The 20,608-nt window shown below is 30.4% G+C and overlaps 2 protein-coding genes and 1 long non-coding RNA gene across 13 annotated transcripts in view; 1 reads left to right on the plus strand and 2 right to left on the minus strand.

The window, feature by feature from the left end:
• Positions 1-10,784, minus strand: part of LOC107995872 (fringe glycosyltransferase) — a 67,762-nt gene extending 56,978 nt beyond the window's left edge. The window contains exons 1-4 of the mRNA XM_017053598.3: positions 9,612-10,784; positions 9,026-9,262; positions 5,312-5,360; positions 3,246-3,348 (exon numbers count right to left, since the gene is read on the minus strand). Coding sequence (XP_016909087.2) covers positions 3,246-3,348; positions 5,312-5,360; positions 9,026-9,262; positions 9,612-9,905 — 683 coding nt within the window. The 5' untranslated portion in view covers positions 9,906-10,784. The remainder of the gene's footprint in view (positions 1-3,245; positions 3,349-5,311; positions 5,361-9,025; positions 9,263-9,611) is intronic.
• On the plus strand, positions 76-3,081 carry LOC107995879 (uncharacterized). Of its 2 annotated transcripts, XR_001765685.3 has the most exons (3): positions 76-245; positions 317-1,682; positions 1,749-3,081. It is a non-coding gene; the product is annotated as an uncharacterized LOC107995879 (long non-coding RNA). The 2 variants fall into 2 exon arrangements; XR_003697220.2 differs by having other exon boundaries at positions 105-245; positions 317-3,081.
• A 147-nt stretch (positions 10,785-10,931) lies between the features above and the next one.
• On the minus strand, positions 10,932-20,095 carry LOC107995980 (lethal(3)malignant brain tumor-like protein 3). Of its 10 annotated transcripts, none has more exons than XM_017053808.3 (17): positions 19,957-20,095; positions 17,055-17,262; positions 16,103-16,397; positions 15,771-16,010; positions 15,069-15,703; positions 14,836-14,995; positions 14,595-14,766; positions 14,313-14,493; positions 14,043-14,241; positions 13,740-13,957; positions 13,424-13,652; positions 13,142-13,331; positions 12,931-13,052; positions 12,391-12,754; positions 12,229-12,303; positions 11,811-12,120; positions 10,932-11,744 (listed from the first exon to the last, which is right to left on the minus strand). In XM_017053808.3, exons 1-17 carry the CDS (start codon positions 19,980-19,982, stop codon positions 11,619-11,621), a joined length of 3,750 nt encoding a protein of 1,249 aa, XP_016909297.1. In that variant the 5' UTR covers positions 19,983-20,095; the 3' UTR covers positions 10,932-11,618. The 10 variants fall into 10 exon arrangements, with proteins under 10 accessions (XP_016909297.1, XP_016909298.1, XP_016909296.1 ...); XM_017053809.3 differs by having other exon boundaries at positions 14,043-14,229; positions 14,313-14,496; XM_017053807.3 differs by having other exon boundaries at positions 14,313-14,496.
• Positions 20,096-20,608: the final 513 nt, after the last annotated feature.

Raw genomic sequence — 20,608 nt, forward strand, 5'->3', positions numbered from 1 at the left:
CTCGAAATGATTGCGCAGCTGCGCGCGCAGAAGGAATTCCATAAATTCGAGACGGCGTCGTTTTATCGATGGCGCGAATCGATAAAACAGGCAACGCGTAAAACGCTCGCATAATTGAACGTACGCGAGGTGCAAAATCGCTAGCGGTAAATTTTAAGTGGACGATAATATAGTTGACTTTCACCAGCGAAAAATATTGAAATGTCTTCTCGGTGGATGATTATATAGACATGATCTTGGTATAGGTAAAATATTAATTTAACCATATTTATTATTTCATTTCGTAACGTTAAGAAATAATAAAAATTCTTTTCAGAGAAAACACTCGATTCGTAAAATTTTTAAAAATATTGGAACTTCTATTATCTTTACACGAGTATTCAAACTTAGATGCCAGAAATATTACATCAAATTCTATATAAAAAAATCTATCGCAAACATAACCTCACCCTTTACCATTGTAAATGTTTTAATCACGGTTGGTAAAAAAATTATTATATCGAATATTCAGAAATAAAGTATACGTAATACGTAATATTAACGTAAGATTCAGATATAATTGTTTCAAGAAATTCGCCGAGAAATACCCACGAAAAAAAAAATATATACATATAGAAGAAGATACAGCGGAATCTATACCAATGGATCCACAAATCATATCCTCACAACCCAGCGACAAATATCCGCCATAATCCAATAAAGGATATCTTTCCAACGAGCCGTCGAAAAGCGCATGAAACTTTCCGTGCTCCGATAAATCAACCCTTTCCCCTTCCCCAATAAGAGAACCAGCCGGACAACAAGCAGAGGGTTGAAGAACATGCACGAAAATAAAAACGAGGATTAAAAACACGCGTTCGAGAGAAAGAAAAAGAAAACGCTCGAATGGGAAGGAAGAGTAGTAGTAGTAGGAGGAGGAGGAGGAGAAGGGTTCCGGACAAGAGGAAGAGGATCCCAAAGAGGCGTCCAGGCAACGAAAGGACGGAGCAAGGAGGAAGGGAACCCGCATGTGACATTCGAGACACTCCCTTGGTCCTTCTTCTTCCTCCAATGATCCCCTTGAAAGCGAACGAGAGAGAGAGAGAGAGAGAGAGAGAGAGAGAGAGAGAGAGAAGGGGAGATTGAATCGTCTCGAGCCAGCTGGTGCACACCTCTTCTTCTTCCTCCTTCTCCCCTTAATCCCTTTCCATCCTTACTCGCTCACGAAGAAGACGGCCGGGTCCTCCTCCTGGCCGTGACGTGCCGTATTGTGGACTTTTCTCAAACAGGACAAAAGGATTCCCCCGGTAAGGGGAGAACCCTCGCTCCCCAGCAACGTCCATCCAGAAGAGCACGTGTGCGCGCGCGTCTCGTCGGCCAGTTAAGAGAAAAATTACTCGGTGAAAGAGGAAAAGGTAGCGGAAATACGGGGCAAGGGAATTCTGGTCTTGAACAGTATAAGCGGTAGCAAGAGATTATAAAAGGTCGGGTGGCTCTTGTGGGACCACTCGAAGTCAAGAGAAAGAGAGAGAGGAACAAGTGTTTTTTTCAGTCTCCGAGTCAAATATTTTTACAGAACGAAGGAGATCGGGAGGGAGACGCACATTTTTCTTCAAACTTGAGGAGAATTATTCCACCAATCCGTGATCGCTTGGAAAACACGCAGGTGCAAGTATGCATTTTCCATACTTGGATTAACAACCGTAAGTAATTGAAAACAGCTTGTTCTCTCTTGCTTCTTCTTCAACGGACCAAGGATGTTCTTTCAGTCGCTCTCTGATCTTCCTCTTTGATTACACGGTCCGATGAGCTGGTTTACGCGTTACACGTAAACACTGTGAAGTGGGCGACGAGCCGGACTGTTATGGGGAAAAAATGGCCGCCACTGGGGGAACTCTCTTGATAAAAGCGGAAACTACTTTTCGGTAGCGATTTGCTATCGACGATCACATAGATTAACCATCTTCCTTTTTAGGGACGAGTCGATGTCGCCCCCTATTTCTCGACGACGAACGAATAAAAATGGAAAGGAAGAATGGGAGAAAGGTGGAGGAGTGCTTGGAAATATACGGATAATTGGTTCGAGATCGAGGACTAAGACGAAAACGACGACGACGACTATCCATTAAGGCGTGTTTTTCCAGTCGAAGGATAATATTTTGATTGTTCCAACCTATGCAAACACGAATATTCGAGCGGCAGCAATAACATCCCATTTGCAAACAACCTGGAACGCTTTTGGCCCAGCCTTGTCGTCCTTTCGATTCCAAAAAAAAAAAACTTTTTTCAAACAACCTCGAGAAAAGATGAAATTTTCTTAGTATCATCTTTCGTTCCCTTATAAAAAAAAAAAAATCTCTGCAATTAACGGAGGAAGAAAAGAAAAAGAATTTTCAAAATTTCATCCATCTTTTATCTCTCGAGATCTAGCGCGTTCGTCTCAAATCGTATCAGAGAGAGGAAGATAAATTTTGTTTATGGAATGTTTTATATGCGTTAACGAGTTTCTCTCTTCAAAAATCTTCTTTTCCTCTCCTGTGAGGAAAAACAACTTTCCTTTCGAAAAATACCGATATACAGAGTCGAGACGATGTCACGACGATGTTACTTCACGAAGAAAAAAGAATTCTTCTTCAGAAGACAGAAATGGCCGATCGAAGCTGACAACGAACAGTTTAATTTGGTCGGTTCGAGAATACTCCGCCGGGACAAGTTCATCCGACACAAATTTGGCGCGACTCGACTCCTTCTCCTCTTCCCTCCCTTTCTTTTTTCGAATCGAAGGAATCGCGACTGTTCCACCTGGCTATATGATAATATCTTCGACATCGAATCGATCCGAGGGAATCGTGGTTCCGTTTTGAGGGCGTCATTCATAGGTAAACACACAATAGGTTAGAAATACACCTATTTAATCCGCATATTTTTCGTCCGATCTGATTTTTATTTTGCTTCTTCTGTACACATTCAGCGAGTCACAGTTGGAAAAATCGTAAAAACACGTTTAATAAAAAAGTGAAAAAAAGATGAGTATATTCTAAATGTATCTTTGTATTTATAGTAATATAAAAATATATAGATATTTCTATGTGAAAGATAAAATTGCGAAACGTTTTATTTTTATTTGTTAAAAATTAAATATAAGAATATACGTTTGATAAGAATTTAATGTGAAACGTATTTTTATAATTTGAGACGAAATAGAAGTATCGCGATAGATAAAGATAGAGGATAAAGAAAATAAAAGTATTGGACGAAGTACTCACTTCCGGCTGCTGTCGAGGAACCTGTCGAATTCGACGGACATTTTACAGCAAAGGGCCCGCCTGTTGTGCGAAGACGAACATTTCGTGTTGATCATATGGCCGTCTGCAAGAGAAATAGAGACACGTCAAGTTTTGTTAAAGAAAGAACAGTGGGCGATGTAATTAAATGTAATTAATCGAAAGGTTGATAACCCTCCTCCTCGATCGTAATCACAGAGTAATTTTTCATTAATAATTCTTCAACGATGCTTTCGAAGACATATCTCTCGATGATCGCGATACGTATCGTTCCACCTTGCCTACAGACGCTCCCACGATACACCAGTGTATCAATTATATATAACTAACAACAATACGCGACGATTAATCGTTCGAATCGTTCCCGTAATTACACCGCCGCTTAATAATTGCGAACTGGAAAGATATAAATCGAAGAGAAGAGGTTCATTCTTTCGTTCCAAAGTAAATTTTTCAAGAACGATCATTTTCCAAATTATCGGGTATAATTAAAAAAAATTAAAAATAAAAAACGCGATATAATATTGACGGATGAAATAATTAACGAAATTATCATAGGATCGAACGAAGGGATTTTAAGATTTTCGAAAAAAATTCGGAAAAATTGGGAGCACGTATTCCCTTGCGGCGTAAACGACGCATCAGTCGGCCGCGTGGGTGGATAATGTCGGCCACCTTAGGATCCCAAGGAGAAGGGATGAGCACGCGAGCCCTCGGGCACCGTCCGACATTTGACCTCACCACGCGCTCTGCACCGGTTTGCACCTCCACCACGTCTCCTTTCTCTACTACCTGCCTCGCGTAATCCACCCTTTCTCGTTCTAACGCCAAGATTACCGCCATATTGCTCAATATCGTTCCAAACTGGTTTTCACTACTCCAAATATTTATTATTCCTTTTCGTATTTTCGTATATTTATCTTATAATGTACGGATAAGAATAGAGAATTGGTCACGGTACATTCCGCAAAATGAAATCTCGTTCACGCGATTCATTCGATGGAACAACGCGTTGATCTTACCAATCGATTGAAAAAGTTACATGTCGTTTTTCAAATCGAAATATCGAAAGTACAGATTTCGATATATATCGATAGAATTTATTTAATTAATATGTAAAAAAATTTATCAGATGCAAGAGGAAATTTCAATTTTTTTTCTGAACCGAAAATATTCTCAAATCGAAGAACGAAAAATTATTTCTCAAAAATTCTTCGTATCGCCCCACCAAATTCCACAAAATTCCAGTATACGATTCCTTTCACGAGCAGGTTCCAGAAAGGAATTCCAACGAAATATTTCTACGATCTCGTCGAATCCAGCAGGTGGTTGATCGACGAACGACGTCAACCCTTGAATCAGTTCTTGATCCCATATCGGTTCGATTACAAAAGTTAGGTTAGGTTTCGATTAATCGCACGGTTTGACAGATGACATGTCATTCGTGATCCGCACAGATAAAACGCGAATCGATCGAGGACAGTGACGTGTTTCGACGCGACCATTAACCAAAGGACGAGAAGTTTTGAAATGATCGACCAGGACGGGTCCTACAAGCTTCTATACGCTTGTTCGTTCCACGCTGGCAATTATCGCGTAAATGAGGCCAACCATTAAGTCCAGTCGTAATTATCCGTGCCTCGTATTACAGCAGAAATAAACGCTTCTATTTCGTTCTTATTTCTTTATTTATTTCGTAGCCCTATATTTTTAATTCTATAACCTTTAAAGCAAGATCATGAATTCACGATTCATAACCTATTTACGGATTACACGATTATATTATAGTATACCGAGTGAATGAAAAATTAAAATGAGAATGATAAAAAGAGGATTAATGAAATCTGGAATTTAATCATTTCTTGAAAACACTATTATTATTATTACAATGAATAAATTCTTTAATCACTAATTAATGAAAATGTTACGAAGGATAATAGATCGATAATAATATCCTGATCTTCATTCTAATCTTTTTTCTCGGATAAATTGGATTCGAATTTTTAATTCGCATAGTTTGTTTGAAAATGAAAAATAAAATTACTCACTGGTCTGATTCTGGAAATACGGATCGTCTCGATCGGTGAAGAACCACGTCTGAAATCAAAAAGAAAACGAAGATTAAATCACGACTGGATAAAAGCTACTTCTACGTCGGTTACGAATCTAACGATCAACGTGTCGGTCACGTACGCAGGCGCCATTGTTTACCCCAGCTAACACGCGCCGCGTACCGATCATAAATTTCGATTTCTTCCGTTCGTTCCACCTTGGATCGCTCCATCTACGTCCACCGAGCTCGATAAATCGTTGCGAAGGGTTTCATCCTTGACCGGCCGCTGGGAAATCAAAACTATACTTTCCCTTTCTTCTCTTACGCGAGTGAAACTGCACGAGATTTCGAAACTCTCAAAACTCGAATCTTTCGACATTGACAAATGATTACTTTTTTCTTTTCATTTTTGATTTTTGCAACTTCTATTTCGAAGTTTAATGAGCTTAATTAAATTTTAACTAAATATTCAATATAAATAATATTTCAATTTTTCAACTTCAATATATATATATATGATGATAAAAAAATAAAATAAATAATATAAATAATAAAATAATTCAAGAAGATTCAAAATAAGAAATAAATAATTATGTTATAAAAATCTCATAGAACGATTTCGACTGATACAAGAAACGAATCGAGAGAAAACACCTTAGGGTTAGGAAACTGGTAGGTTCATCAGTCTCATCTGGCCAAGTGAAGAATGACTCGGTTAAAGATCGGTGCAGCGCACGTGTTAAAGCAGTTGCCTATTTTTAGTTGGCGAGTTCCCTTCAGGAAGTGAACGCTAACGAAACGAGGGGTAACGATAACTTACCAGACGTCATATTGTTTCGAGGATTTTCACGTGGCGAGATGGAATTTCGAACCAAGGAAATAAAAGATCCTCGCCATTTGTGCGAATAAAACAAAAAACATGAGAAAAATATCCATATCGATGGTATAAACCATTTCAAAGAATAAGCATGAAAACAGAATCTTCCAATTTCTTGTAATGTTTACTCGAGATTATATTTAATTTTATAAGAATAAAGACAGCATTCTTAACCTTCTAATTGGATTAGAACTAACTATCGATATCATTATAAATATCAATAAATATAAATATCGATAATATTGATAATATCGATAAATATCAATAATTTTGATATACTGTTTGATATATCGACTAAAAGTAAACTACAATATATATATACAATATGATTTTTAAATAAAGTTTTATTTTAATTAAAATTTATTACAAATAATATTTTTACATGTTTTAATAGTAAAATTGAATAAAAAAAATAAGAATTCTAATCATTTCTACATTTCTCTTAATATCATATATATATCGATATATAAAAATATCAATAATATCGACAATCGACATATCGATAATCGACAGTCTAAATATGGGACATATGTTTCGATAGTAATAATATTCTTATTAAATATAATATTCTTAGAAAATTTAATTGAGAAATTTATTTTCAGTGAAACAAATAATGATTTGTTCGTTTCGGTCGAAAGTTAAAGATTTACCATACGAGAGTTAAATTATCCATGGGATGGTATCTTACGATAAGAATTATCGCGACAAGACGGATGTCCTGTATAACCTGCAATTAAATCATAGTGGAGAGAGAGAGAGAAGAAAGAAACGAATGTTTACAAAAGAAAAAAAAGAAAAGAGGTGAAACGAATAAACCCCAAGTCAGCGTTTGCAGAAGGAACACGAATATCCGGCAAACAAGAGACATCACACACCAGGAAAAAAGAGAGACGAGAGATATGATGACGTCAGTGGCACCGGCGTCGTATTACATCAACGTAATTACGTTAATCCACGCACGTATGTCGCGACTAAAATGGGTATCATCGTTAAGCTGATCTCTTACACTGGGATCCGAATGTTTGGTTCTAGTTGCCACCATTTACAACTATGCGTAATAAGTGAGGTTAAGAATTAAAAAGTTTCAAGTTAATTTCAGTTAACGAATGATATATGCTTGTATTCCAGTTTATAATATACCGGTATACGCAATAATCTGATAAGTTATTTCAAAAGATAAATTTTGAGTCGAAAATTCTGGGAAACTAAAATATAAGTATCAAATATCGAAATATCGATATTGAATATCGATAATAAATGTTTTCATTGCTCCAAATTTTATTTCTTTAAAAATTACAATGAATTCAGAATCAATTTCAAAAATAAATTATCGAAAAAAAAAAATAAAAGAACGAGATTAACTTGAAAAATTCCATGTACTTTAGTCGTGTAAAATTACAGCAGTGCGGTTAGTAAGCATTTCCAGATAAATAAACGTCGTAATTGATCAATTATCCGGGAACGATTCAGGGGCGAAACGGCTTGTAAATTGCAGAGTTACAATATAAAGTGAGTCACTGAAACTAATGACAAGAGAGAGCTTCGATCCGATTGATCGATATCGCCGATAGAAATCCCTTTCTTCTTAATAAAATCTTCCAATGAAATGTTAACTGCGGGCCAATTGAATATGATGACTGTCGAATCACAACGTATTAATTTCATTCGGTTACAAGATGCATCACGAACAATTTGTCGAAACTGAAAATATCTACTTAATCTTGCGGCGATGATGAATATAAGAAATACATATAAAAGTATGAATATGTGGATATATATATGTACAGTTTTTTCAAATTATTTAAATTTTTATCATCAATATATCGTGAAAAAATGATTTGATTTTGAATCCACTTTCTTATCCACTTCTTTTTTGACAGTGATAAATGATCCTTTTTCGTAAATTGGATTATGAATTTATAGTGCGAAATGAAAAGAATATCTTGATATTTTCTAATATTTTTTTCTTTATGTTTAAAGCATCGTGAAGTAAATTGCGTTACATACATCTAATTTTTATAATATAATTTTTTATTTTATCAATTTTAGATAGATTTATGCTATCGATAATCGACAAGTAACATATTAATTTCTTTAATTGTGATTATCCATTATAAAAATATAATAATATGTTATTACAAAATATAATTGAATAAAATTTTCTTAACCTCAAATCTAATAAAACAAAACAAATTAAAACCTACTTCAAAGAAGATTTCCAATGGAATAAGATAGTAGATAAATATTATAGTACTATAAAAACATAAGTACTCTGAAATAAACTTTTATATCCTTGAATAATTTTGTACGGATCCTGAGAATCTCGATTGTTATCCATTCCTTTAACTTTTCTTGATTACTAGTTCCAAGAAGTGTCGTCGGTAGCGTTGGGAGCAGAAGGATGAGTAGAAAGGAGAATACAATGCATGCAATTAGTCGTGGCATGATAATATCGCGAAAGCTGAATTTGTAGATCTTTCGTTCCTATCGACATACTACCTACAATTTTCGAACCAATGGGAAAAAGAAAGAGAAAAATATACAAATAAAATAAAAAAATAAAATTCTATTTTCACGACTGTGAAATAAGCTGAAAATCTCTGTTCGACCTAATAAATTAGACATGAATTTCCATTTATTTCCTTCCGTTTCAGATTAATATAAAATATAATTTTAAATCTAATTATTCGAAAAATAAATAAAGGAATTACATATTTAATAACAATTATAAATTAGAAAAATATTATATTATATGAATATATATACAAATATGTATATAGATATAAACATAACCAAATTAATTTATTGTATATAGTACTTCTATTTACTTACCTGATCCTTAGCGAATTGAAACCACGTGCTGATAATAGCCGGCAGACGAGAATGATGATAATGCTTGGTGGTCTTTACGCTGATGAACACATCGTCGAGATTTGTGGTGAATGGTGCCATCGTCGCAGTTGCGATTGCAGGTGTTACCGATGATTCCTCTCTGATCATTCTTCTTGAAGATGGCACTTCTACCACTACATTTCTGCTGTTTACTTCAACTGTCATTTCGTCGATCCACTAAACAATGTAATATACATATACAAGGTCAATGCTTTCTCGTAACATTTATAAACATGATGCATATAGAGCAACAATTCGAATATTTTAAAAAAAGAAATGAAAAATATATACAAATTATAAAACAAATGTTTATATGTTATATGTTGCATGTTTATCTTCTGTTGTTCGTTTTATAGTGAAAACAGATGTTCGATTTATACAACTTATATAACTTACTACCGACATTTTAACAATGAATATATAATTTTTATGAATTTTGAAAATGATGAATTATGAATGCTCTTTATCATAGATGTTAATTGAATGTTTACTTCAAATAATGATGTAAATTTCTTAAAATACTTACTTGACGAGGTACAATAGCTTGATAAAGAAGAATCGTAGCATAAGCAGTGGCAAGAACAAGTGCCAATGCTTGAAGACCTCGTCTAGTCGGCAGGCCACGGGGCATTTTAGCACTTCCGGTGCCGATATATCCCGCGTCAATCACCGACAAACGAGTTTGTGGCCCACCGCCACTAAATTTCACTGACTGTTCTTCTTCTCCGTGATTTTCGCGTTTTTCTCGAATTCCAATAATTAACGATAACCACCCCACATCGTTCTCCTCCTTCTGGCTTGTTAAAAATACGCCAGTCATAACATATGATATATACCCGTCAGTTTCCGCGTCACTCTTGTATTATTTTTTTTAAATATCGACTAATCGAAAAATTTGTTCTTAATCAAATTAAATATATTCGTAACTCGAAACAATCACGTTTGCGCATGACAAGGAATCACGTGAATTATATCGATTCACTATGTCAATCACAAGATCGTCCTTCGAGTATTTTATTACTTTTTAAATTAATCAAAAAATGTAATTGTAAAATTTCAATATATGATATTTTGTAACGAATTGTTAATAACATCACTAATGTCATTGTTTCACTTCACTTAGTTCATAGTTGGTTTTATCAATTTCTTCTAGATCGATTAAAACATTAAAATCGATATATTTAGAATTCTATATTTGAATTCAACAATATTTTGTCTTCCGAATTTAATATTATAAAAATATATTTCTATGAATCAATTAATCATGCGTTAAATTGTTTAATTTTTGTTAATATTATAAAAAATATAATTAATATAAAATAATTAAATGCAATCTGTGTATAGTAAAATAACAATAAATATTTGACAACTAGTTGTCACACAAAAGTGCTTTCGGAGTGATACAAAGAATCACGAGGCCAACACGTAACACAACGTACTGCTGCGCGGCACGCGACAGGCCACCGACTGAACACATGGCTAGCCGCCCTGACTACGCTGTAAACATCGCCATAGCAGACACTTGGTTGGTATGGTGGGAGAAAAACGGCCTGCGAGTGGTACAATGTCTGAAACAAATGAGAAGGGAAACGCATTTTAAATAGAGCACCGTCTCTTTGTCATGTAACATGGTACTAAATTTTAATATCAATTGAAAGCCAATGAATAACAAACAGGAATAATTAAAATATTATTATTATTTTACTTAATTTGTATTTATTATGAATATTCCATTTTTATTTTTTTAATGAATCATTGAACATCTTTATCATTTGAAAGGAATTAGGGAATATTTTTAATTTTTTCATGCATTATACATTATTTTATATATAATATACATCGTATATTGGATTTAAATTTTTTGTTTATTAGACATATATTTACAATTATTTTTTTTTTATTCGAATTGGCTTTCGTTGTTTTTATTTATTGTAAAAATGAAATATTGTTAAATTGTAAAATATTAGAAACATTTGGTATTATAATACGTTATAAAAAAATATGTTATTATTGCTAATAAATTCGCCCTAAAGAGAATTCGAAGGACGAAGGTAAGCTATTCTTAATATTAATATCGCAGGTCAGGTGTAGATTTCTTCGAAAAACTACTTATATTTTTTGTATTACAATATTTAATTATTAAGATTATTAATATTTACATTTGTACATGATTGAATGCACTGTATAGGAAAAAATTAAAACGGACAATCGTAAGTACTTCATCATGGCCATATGTCCGAATTATAATTATATCTCGTGATCACATACGGATAAAATTTGTCCATTTCAACTTCAAGCACATAATTGCCTTTCACTTCAATAATTGTCTTTTACATCATTAAATTAAAATTTATTACACTTTCCTCCTCCATTTGTAAACTAATGTTCTAATTACGATAGGAGGTACATTCCTATCTCAATGATTGTTAAGCCTCTCTTTTTTTTTCCATAAATACATTTGATGCGATCATTAAGATAGCTGCCACTTTGCACTTTTTAAAATCCAATTATATATGCGTTCATCGCATATCATTCACGTTGCCCTTCGACGTAAAAGAACTATGCTATTGTACAATTTAATCGCAGGACCGAGACGCAATCCCAATAGTGATACTAAATCCTCTTGAGTTAACATTAAAAATGCTTCTCCATCTATGTTCTGTGAAAATAAAATAAAAAATTAAGCACAACTCAAATTATATAAATTTTTTTTTCTAATACATACATGTTGTCTAAAGATATTTCCAATTTCTTTACAATTAGGGACGCTCTGTATAAATTTAATAACTTCTTCATTCGACCACCTTCGCGGATTTGTATTTTGTTTTGCTACTACCCTGTTTAAAGCATTGCTATGTTTTGCCCATATATGTGGAGCATCTGGTAATGGATTGTATCCAGGATTATAAACAGATTGATATAATTCCGTACGCAACTGTTTATCAGGCATATTTGCGGCATAAGGTATAGTATTTAACGATGAATCACCATATGAATTTGAAAGAGAATACAAAGGTTCTTCAGAAATCTGTCGTCTACAGAAATATATAAATTATATATAATATATATATATATATAAATTGATAATAAATATTGATAATAATTATTTATGAATGTAAAAAAAAAATTATTCAGAAGCAAACCTTTTTTTTCTTTTCCTTAGAAGTTCATCATCATCTGTTTGTCCATCGCTATGATGATGTTTTGACTTACTAGACCTATAACGAATAATTTAGAATATAATATTAATTTTATATAATAATTTAATTAATAGGAATATAATTGATAATATTAATATAATTTACTTTTCTGAATTTTCAGACTTGTCATTTTTATCAGAAAAATCTCCATCTTCTTGTTTAATATCTTTCTCAGTTTTCATTAATCGTTCTTCCGAAAATAATGGCTTTTCTAGTTTCTCAGATTTTTCCATTTTTATTTTATCAGCTTTTTCTGTTTTTGATCTATCCTGTAAATCATCTTCAAAATCGCAAGTTTCATGTTTTAAATTAAGCCTATCAGCTAATTGTCTAACTTTGTGAAGATTTTGAGGTGAATATGGACATCCTGATGCAGAATTATGTGTTGCATATTTAGGTCCCTTCACGTGACCTATTCCTTTGCAACCATACGTTCCACACTCTGGTCTATCATTTAAATTATCCGGAGCTATAAAGAATAAGATATATTAATTAATATTATGTTAAAATACAGACTTTAAAAAAGATATAAAGATGCAATATATATTCAAAATTAAAAATATTAAAAATAACAAAATATAAAAAATGTAGAAAAATAATAAAATACAAATATATAAATGTGACAAATATTTAAAAAATTCTTACTTAATGGTGGTTCCAAAGGATGACCCGTTTTCATACACCAACCCATGGGATGTATGTCAGGTGAATCATCATCAACCCAATAGGCATGATTTTCTGGCCATCCATCAAATCGTATTTTTAACCTTTAAATATAATTTTTTACGTTCCAAAATAATAATCAACTATCAAATAATTAATTAATTTTGATAAAAATAAATATTTATTTACATACATATGATCTTTTACGTCTTCAACTGTTGCTACTCTTATAAGTTGAGGCACACGTTTATCAACTGCTTCTAATTTCATTCCACGTTTAAATCCGCAAGGTGGTCGTTGTTTAAAAGCTCGAGCCGGTGCGACCATAGAACGAGTTTCTCTAAGGTATGCATCCCACGTAAAAGATTTGGGATCTTTATAATCTAAATCAATAAATTCATATTTTTGTATGTATCATTCTTTCTGAAAAAAAATTATAAAATAGATATAAAAACAAATATATATTTTCACCTACTATTTGGTGGCGTTAAACTATGACCATTATGATGACACCATCCCACTGGATGAATATATGGAGAACTTGCATCTGCCCAATAATCATATACTTCATCCCAAGAATCAAAATGAACTAATATGCGAGAATCCATTAGGCCTGCTATACTAGCTACGCAAACCAATGATGAATGCTTTCTATCCACTGCTTCCAATTTCATTCCTACACGGAAACCAGTTGGACAGACGGACTATAATAATAAAATATATTGATTAAATTTATAAAAATTTAAAATATATTATTTGATTAAAAATTATCGTTCAAAATTAATATTTACACTTTTATTTGAAAATATATTTTTTGGTGCTGCAGTAGCTTTGCAAATTTTTAAATATGCGTTCCAATTAAAATTACTAGCTACATAACCTTTTGGAGGATCTAATCGATGTCCATTTTTTTCTGACCAACCAATAGGAAAGATATCCATACTATCTGCATTTACCCAAAAATCATAATTTTCTAAATATCCATCGAAATGTAAACGTATTCGATAACCTAAAAATGTCAAATATATAGTTTAAATATGTTAAATTTGTTTTTATATTGCAAATATAAAAAAAAGAAATTAAAACGAACTTACCTACTACTTCAACAACTGTAAGAACACAATATCGTGATGGATGTTCAGGATCTATTCCTTCTAATTTCATTCCAACTTTAAAATGATTTTTAGTATATGGAAAAGGATCTTTGAATAATTTAACAGGTGCAGCTTTTGCTTTACAATGTTCAAGATATTTAGACCATGAAAATCCGAGTTTTCCTGTCTGCCAAGGATACTACATACAGAAACATATTTATAAACCAGTATATTTTAATGATTATATAAATAAAGTTTGATCATAAATACCTTTGATTCAGTGGTATCTCCTTGACTTTCATCATCTATTCCTGTGATGGTATCTTTTGTATCCTCATCTGTTTCAGACTTTACCTTGTCTTGAACTTTATCTTCAGATTTTTCTTCTATTTCTTTCGACTGTTGTTGTTCTTGAAGTAATCTTTTACGTTTACGTTTCGCACGTAAATCTCTACTAAATCAAAAAAAAAATAATAATAATAATAATAACAATAATAAATTTAAATATATATTTAGTTAAATTTTACGAAAATTTTACATTAAATTACATACTTTAAATCTTTTTCTTTTCGTAAAGTAGGTTGTTTTTTGGCTTCTATTATTTCTGTACATGTTGGACCACATGATATTGGACTTTCAAATTCTGCAGCTAATCCATAACATCCACAGCCTTCACAATGATACATTGTATCCGCCGAAACAGTCCTAGATTTCCTATCATCAGCTAAAAAAAATAAATTGTTATTTAAAAAAAATTTTTATTCCTCTCTGAAGGAAATCATTTAATACTTACATTTTTTCTCTGTATTTATATTATTAACAGTTACAGGGCTAGATTTGGAAGAATTCTGAGTCGAACAAACATTTTCTTTGTCCCCAATGCAATCTTTACTTTGCTTGCTATTTTCGTCTTCATCTACTACTTCCATGATACCAAATTCATTCATACAAAACTATGGAATACATTCGCTATTTTAAACTATAACATTAGTCACAAATTAACTTTTTAACATTACATTGCCATACCTTTAACGTACTTCCAGGAAGAGTTCCAACACCATCTTTCCAATCTAAAACTTTTGTTGCATCAAAATTCGAATCATTCGCATGTGTTGTATTTAAATGATCTTTCAAATCTTCGTGATTATTTATATTAATCTTAGAATCGCTTTTATTGTCTGTTATTGGCTCAATACCACAACTTGTGCGCGTTTTAATAATCTCAATTTTTATATCATCATCCATGTTAGTATTAGCAAGTTTCATAGTTTTATCTTCACTAGGAACTACTTTAATCAAAGTAATATCATCATCATTTTGCACTTTCTTATCCTTATCTTGTTCTGATTCTGGACTACTTAGTGCATAGCTTACATCAACTATACTCTCTTGAGGAGATTTTGAAAGATTTTGTTTCTTCATTCGTTTTTCACTCGATCCTCTTAATATATTGCTTATCGTCTTTTTCCGTTTTTCAGGTATACCAGTATCATCCTTTTTTGGAATGGGAGTAATAACAGCAGAATCTGGATTTTCTGTGATTTTTATACTATCTGTCGAATTATTATTTCCTTTATTTGCATTTAATAAACTCATTTTTGTAATAGGATGTAAAGGTGGTGGATGAGTAGCTGAATTTGTAGTTTTTGACTCTCGTAGCACTGTGATATAAAATAAGATTAATAATTTCTTTAAATTTATTAATTAAATATGCTTTCAAATACTTACCAGTAATAGTTCCTTTACTATCAGTATTAATTTGGCCATTATTAATTTTTAAATTAAACATACTGGATTTAGGAGGTACATTTTGTTGGGGAATACTGACTGGTAATAATAAATTCGCCATATGTTTTGGAGGTTGACTTTGAGATCCTGTAGTAGTGCTTGTTGAAGTTTGAGCTAACTGTGATATAACCGGTGCTATTACTAATTTTGGTTTAGTTATTTGAGTTGTAGTCAAAGCTCCTAATAAAGTATTAATAAATTAAAATTATATTAATAAAAAATATTTTTTATAATCATTATTATATAATAAACAAAATTTAAGAATTAATCACCTGCTGGAATAACAACAGATTCACGTGATTTATTTGGTTTAATGAGAGTCCCGAGATATGCAAACGTATGCTTGCCTGCTTGTGCATTGGCTTGGTTTCCCTGAGAAGTACTTAAGGGCACAATCTGAGCAGTAGATGTGTTGGACTTTCTAAGTAATATATGTTTCTGACCTTGTGAAGTTGTTGTGGTACTGACAGTATTAATTGGCCGATGAATTACAATATGTTGTTTACTTTGAGAAGTAGTAACCTGACTTGGTCCTTGTATAAATACTTTATTCTGTCCAGTGACAATCTAGAAAATGAAATAAACAATTCATTGATGACATTGACATTGAATTAATTCATAAAACTCCAAATAAATTAGTTGAATGAAATTGATATTTTAACACAATTAATTTAATCGTAAAAATCATTTGATAATTCAATATCGTGTAATTCAAATTCTTTATATTTTTAAAATGTATTTTTTAAAAAATTTTTAACATTATCATAGAAATATGGAATAATTAAATATAAAAATAATATTTAATATAATCTATATTTTCCTACTTATTATTCACTACAACAGATTTATGAAGAACAGATCTATATTTACTATAAAGATATATATCATTCATTATTATTACCTACACATGGAATTTAATAGAATTTCACATGTATATTTTCCATATTAATGTATATATAACAATGAAAATGTAGTTAATATATATTTAAATTATTGAGTCATTTTATATAATTATAGGTTACTCTGACCTATATATTACAATTGTGTAGTTTATTGTACTATATAGCATAATATATTAATTTACTTATATAAGAATCAAATTATGAATATTAATGATCTTTTTCAAATTTCTTTAAAAATTTTTCAGTATTATATCATATATAGAAAAAAATAATTTCCTTAAATATTCAAGCTATCTTACATAAGATAAAAATTTTAATTTACCTGATTATTAACTGGATTGATAATAGCAGCCAATTGAGTAGCATTAGGTGAAACCAAAGTCTGATTTGTGGTTGTTGGTGGTACTGAACGCAATTTACTTTGTTGAATATATAATAAAGGCATAACGGGTGTTGTTGGGTCATCTGATTGTGGAGTTTCCGTGCTACTGTTCTCATCTACATCATCTACTACTATTTCTTCTTCCATTCTGTCAAGAAAACGTAATGCATCATATTTTTTAAATACATAAAGAAACTTATTTTTCTTATTTAACAATAAATTATTACAAAAAAATTTAAAAACATAAACCATTATCATATTTTCATAAAATGTTTATTTTTTTAAAATTATATCACAAAACAATACAAATAATGTAACTAGAATACTAAAAGATAAAAACAATTTACTGACTTAAATTTTATTTATATTTAGAAAATTAATTTTTAAAATTTATTATAAAATGAAAAGGAGGAAAAAAAAATAAAAAAATATTATATCAAAGATTTTTATGTAAAACAAATAGACAAAAAAAAAAAAAAAAAATACTTTATAATTTTACAAACCTAACAATATATAATATCTTCTATTACCAAGTGAATAATAGAATTGTTACTAGTTACATAATTCATGAATAATTGCGACTTTTATATACACGATGAAAAAAATTTAACAAAATAAAGTAAATGAAACTAATACGTAAAGTTCGGTTACTTTTGTCGTGATTTCACAGATAGCCATAACTGGGCGTTAAGAGAATTGCCAACACGATTTGAAACACGCGCCGAATTAATATCATTGAGTGAAGTTACGTTATTATTTTTCACGCTTTTAAACCTATCGCCTGAATAAGAATTTATTCTATATATTCTATGAAATATCAAAAATCTCAAGAAACTATTACTTTCAAGAGTTACAGCACAGATATTTTTATTCTAATACTTTTACAAATCATCAGTCGCGCATCACAAATCACTTCAAGAATACAACGCGCACGCACACTTTTCACACTGGAACGGAGAATAGATTAAACTATGTAAAACTGATCACTTCTACCAGAATTCTTAAGATAGTGTAAATAATTAATACAATATAAATGAAGAACAAACCAAATTGAATTCCACGGAATTTTAAGCAATTATTTTCACATATCTTTTAAGCGTTCGAGCCTTCGTTCTCCGTACGCTACAGCTACGTCCTCATAGGCTCTAACTGTAGTAGCGACGGCGCAACAGGCCGCTCGCTATTGGTTAATTGCTATTAAACTAAAGAACAAGTTCACAACTTTGACCAATCGTAATGTTCTCAGTGCACTATTAACCGCATAGGATGTACAGATTTTTCCCGACAGCGAGTAATTTTGAAATCATTCAAGGATCATGCTCAGTCGATCGATATACACGACATATAAAAAATGCTTTAATCTAATCTAGTGTATTGATAATATATTTTTATTGTTTTACTCTTTAATGAATTTCCCGCGTAAATATTGTTGAAAAAAAAGTATGAGTAATATACATGTTGCTGATCAATGCGAACTAAATTAATATTTTTTTTAAAAAAACCAAGTTATATATTTATTTTTATTTAACAGATATTATATTGAATTTTGAAAATTTAAATTTATTAATATATTAATAATTTAACAAAAATGTGCAATATGAAACATATTTGATTTAAGTTTGTTTCAAGTATAGATATGTTAAATTTTATTATTTTATTTTTATAGTTCTTGCTTTTAACCAATGGCGGCCAATATTCAAGTGACGTCGTATTGTTATCGTATTTGGATTGGTTAAACGAGCAATACGTGTAATCGGGAAAAGGATTCTGTCTTTGAAACAGCAATTTTGACGAACTGTTGATAAAATTATTAAGTTTAACGATCAATATTTTCTATTGTGCTATATACATAAATATTATTTGTATTGATTAGTAGAAAATTCTAATTGATAAATCTAATTTGCATATTAAACAAATGCTTAAGTTTCTATTTCGATATACTTCTACATTAACCTCTAAAATATGAGTTTATATTTTTAATGCTCGATATTCGCTCGAATTATCGCTTCATATAAAATATAAATTCATAATTATTATCAAATTATAATTATAGTATTTAAATGTCATAAATTTATATTCGAAAGGGATAAAAATCAGTAATAAACAATTTTTACTATAAATTTTATTAAAATTTTAAATAATTTATAAACTTTTAATATAAATTAATAATAACGATAACAATACGACATAATTATAATTTACAAATATTTTTTAAATTTATAAAAGATACTATAAACTAGATGATCCTAAATAAAAACAAATTTTTAATTACAAATTATAAATGTGAGTTATTTTTATAAAAAAATAATAATAAAATATATATCAATAAAATATAAAATATTTAATGTATCAAGGTTATTAAAAAGTTTTCAAAGCTAAAAAAAAAATATTTAATTCATTATATTTACTTTACCAGTATTAATTGATCGTTATGAATATGTAGATATAATCATTATCAAAGCACCAAAGTCACAATATTTTAAGTATGTTTCTACATGAAATAAATTGAAAAAGAATATAAATAAAGATTATTATGAAAGTTATATTAATATATACTGAAAAGTTAGTATATGTTACATTCATTCATAAATACTTTACAACTTTTTTCAAGTACACTAATGCAAGAAGTTACGGAAAGCTTTATAGGTATACTTACTAGGATAAGTGAATGTTGGTCTAACGAATTATGAGCGGTAATTTTAAGGATATAATCTATTAAACAATAATCGTGAAAAAAAATTACCTGACTAACAAACATCTGAATATTTAATGATAGCACTGTTATAATTTACACGCGAACAACACTTTGTAAACATAAGAAATTATATGATAATAAACTCACGTTTTAAAGTTGTCAGTCGCCATCATATGCGAAGAGACGGTATCATTCTAAATGCGCATGCGCATCGACCCATGTTGCTTCTGCTGTAAAAAGACTCATTCACATTGCTACGTATAAAATAAAATAAGAAAAATGCTTAACTACTTTAGAAATATGCATTTAATAACATATAATGAAAATTTTTGTTTATAGTTTGTATATATTATATATACAATATATAATATATATTATTATTATTATTTTTGAAATATACTAATAAAATTACTTCATAGATATAATTTTTACAAAAAAAATATGATTCACATGTACATATTTAATATAAAAAGTATCGAATGATAATGATTATTTTTTATTTATTTTGATATAAAAATCATAATAAAAATTGATATTCTTTTTCAATTTTAAAAAATAATTTAAAAAAATTAAATTTCTCATATTAATCAAATCATATAAAAATAATTTATTTTCTTGATCATATACGATTAGAATTTATCGTATATATTTTTCAATATTAAAATAAAAAAAAATAATAATATATAACAAATTTAATAGAATTATTATATATATAGAAACATTTATTTTATATTTCGTAGTAATATTTTCATAATGCAATAATAAATAATTTCTATGCGATTTCTATGTATATATATTA

The sequence above is a fragment of the Apis cerana genome, linkage group LG11, assembly GCF_029169275.1.
Source record: "Apis cerana isolate GH-2021 linkage group LG11, AcerK_1.0, whole genome shotgun sequence".
Lineage (NCBI taxonomy): Eukaryota > Metazoa > Arthropoda > Insecta > Hymenoptera > Apidae > Apis > Apis cerana.

What these genes read in the sequence shown, in the direction of transcription:
- LOC107995980 (XM_017053807.3), bottom strand. Translation starts at nt 19,982, where the DNA reads ATGATGGCGACTGACAACTTTAAAAC. An exon ending in TAGTTTAACGCCACCAAATA is followed by an intron (nt 13,332 to 13,423) that starts GTAGGTGAAAAT and finishes TTATTGATTTAG; the next exon opens with ATTATAAAGATCCCAAATCT. An exon ending in GAAATATCTTTAGACAACAT is followed by an intron (nt 11,745 to 11,810) that starts GTATGTATTAGA and finishes TTATTTTCACAG; the next exon opens with AACATAGATGGAGAAGCATT.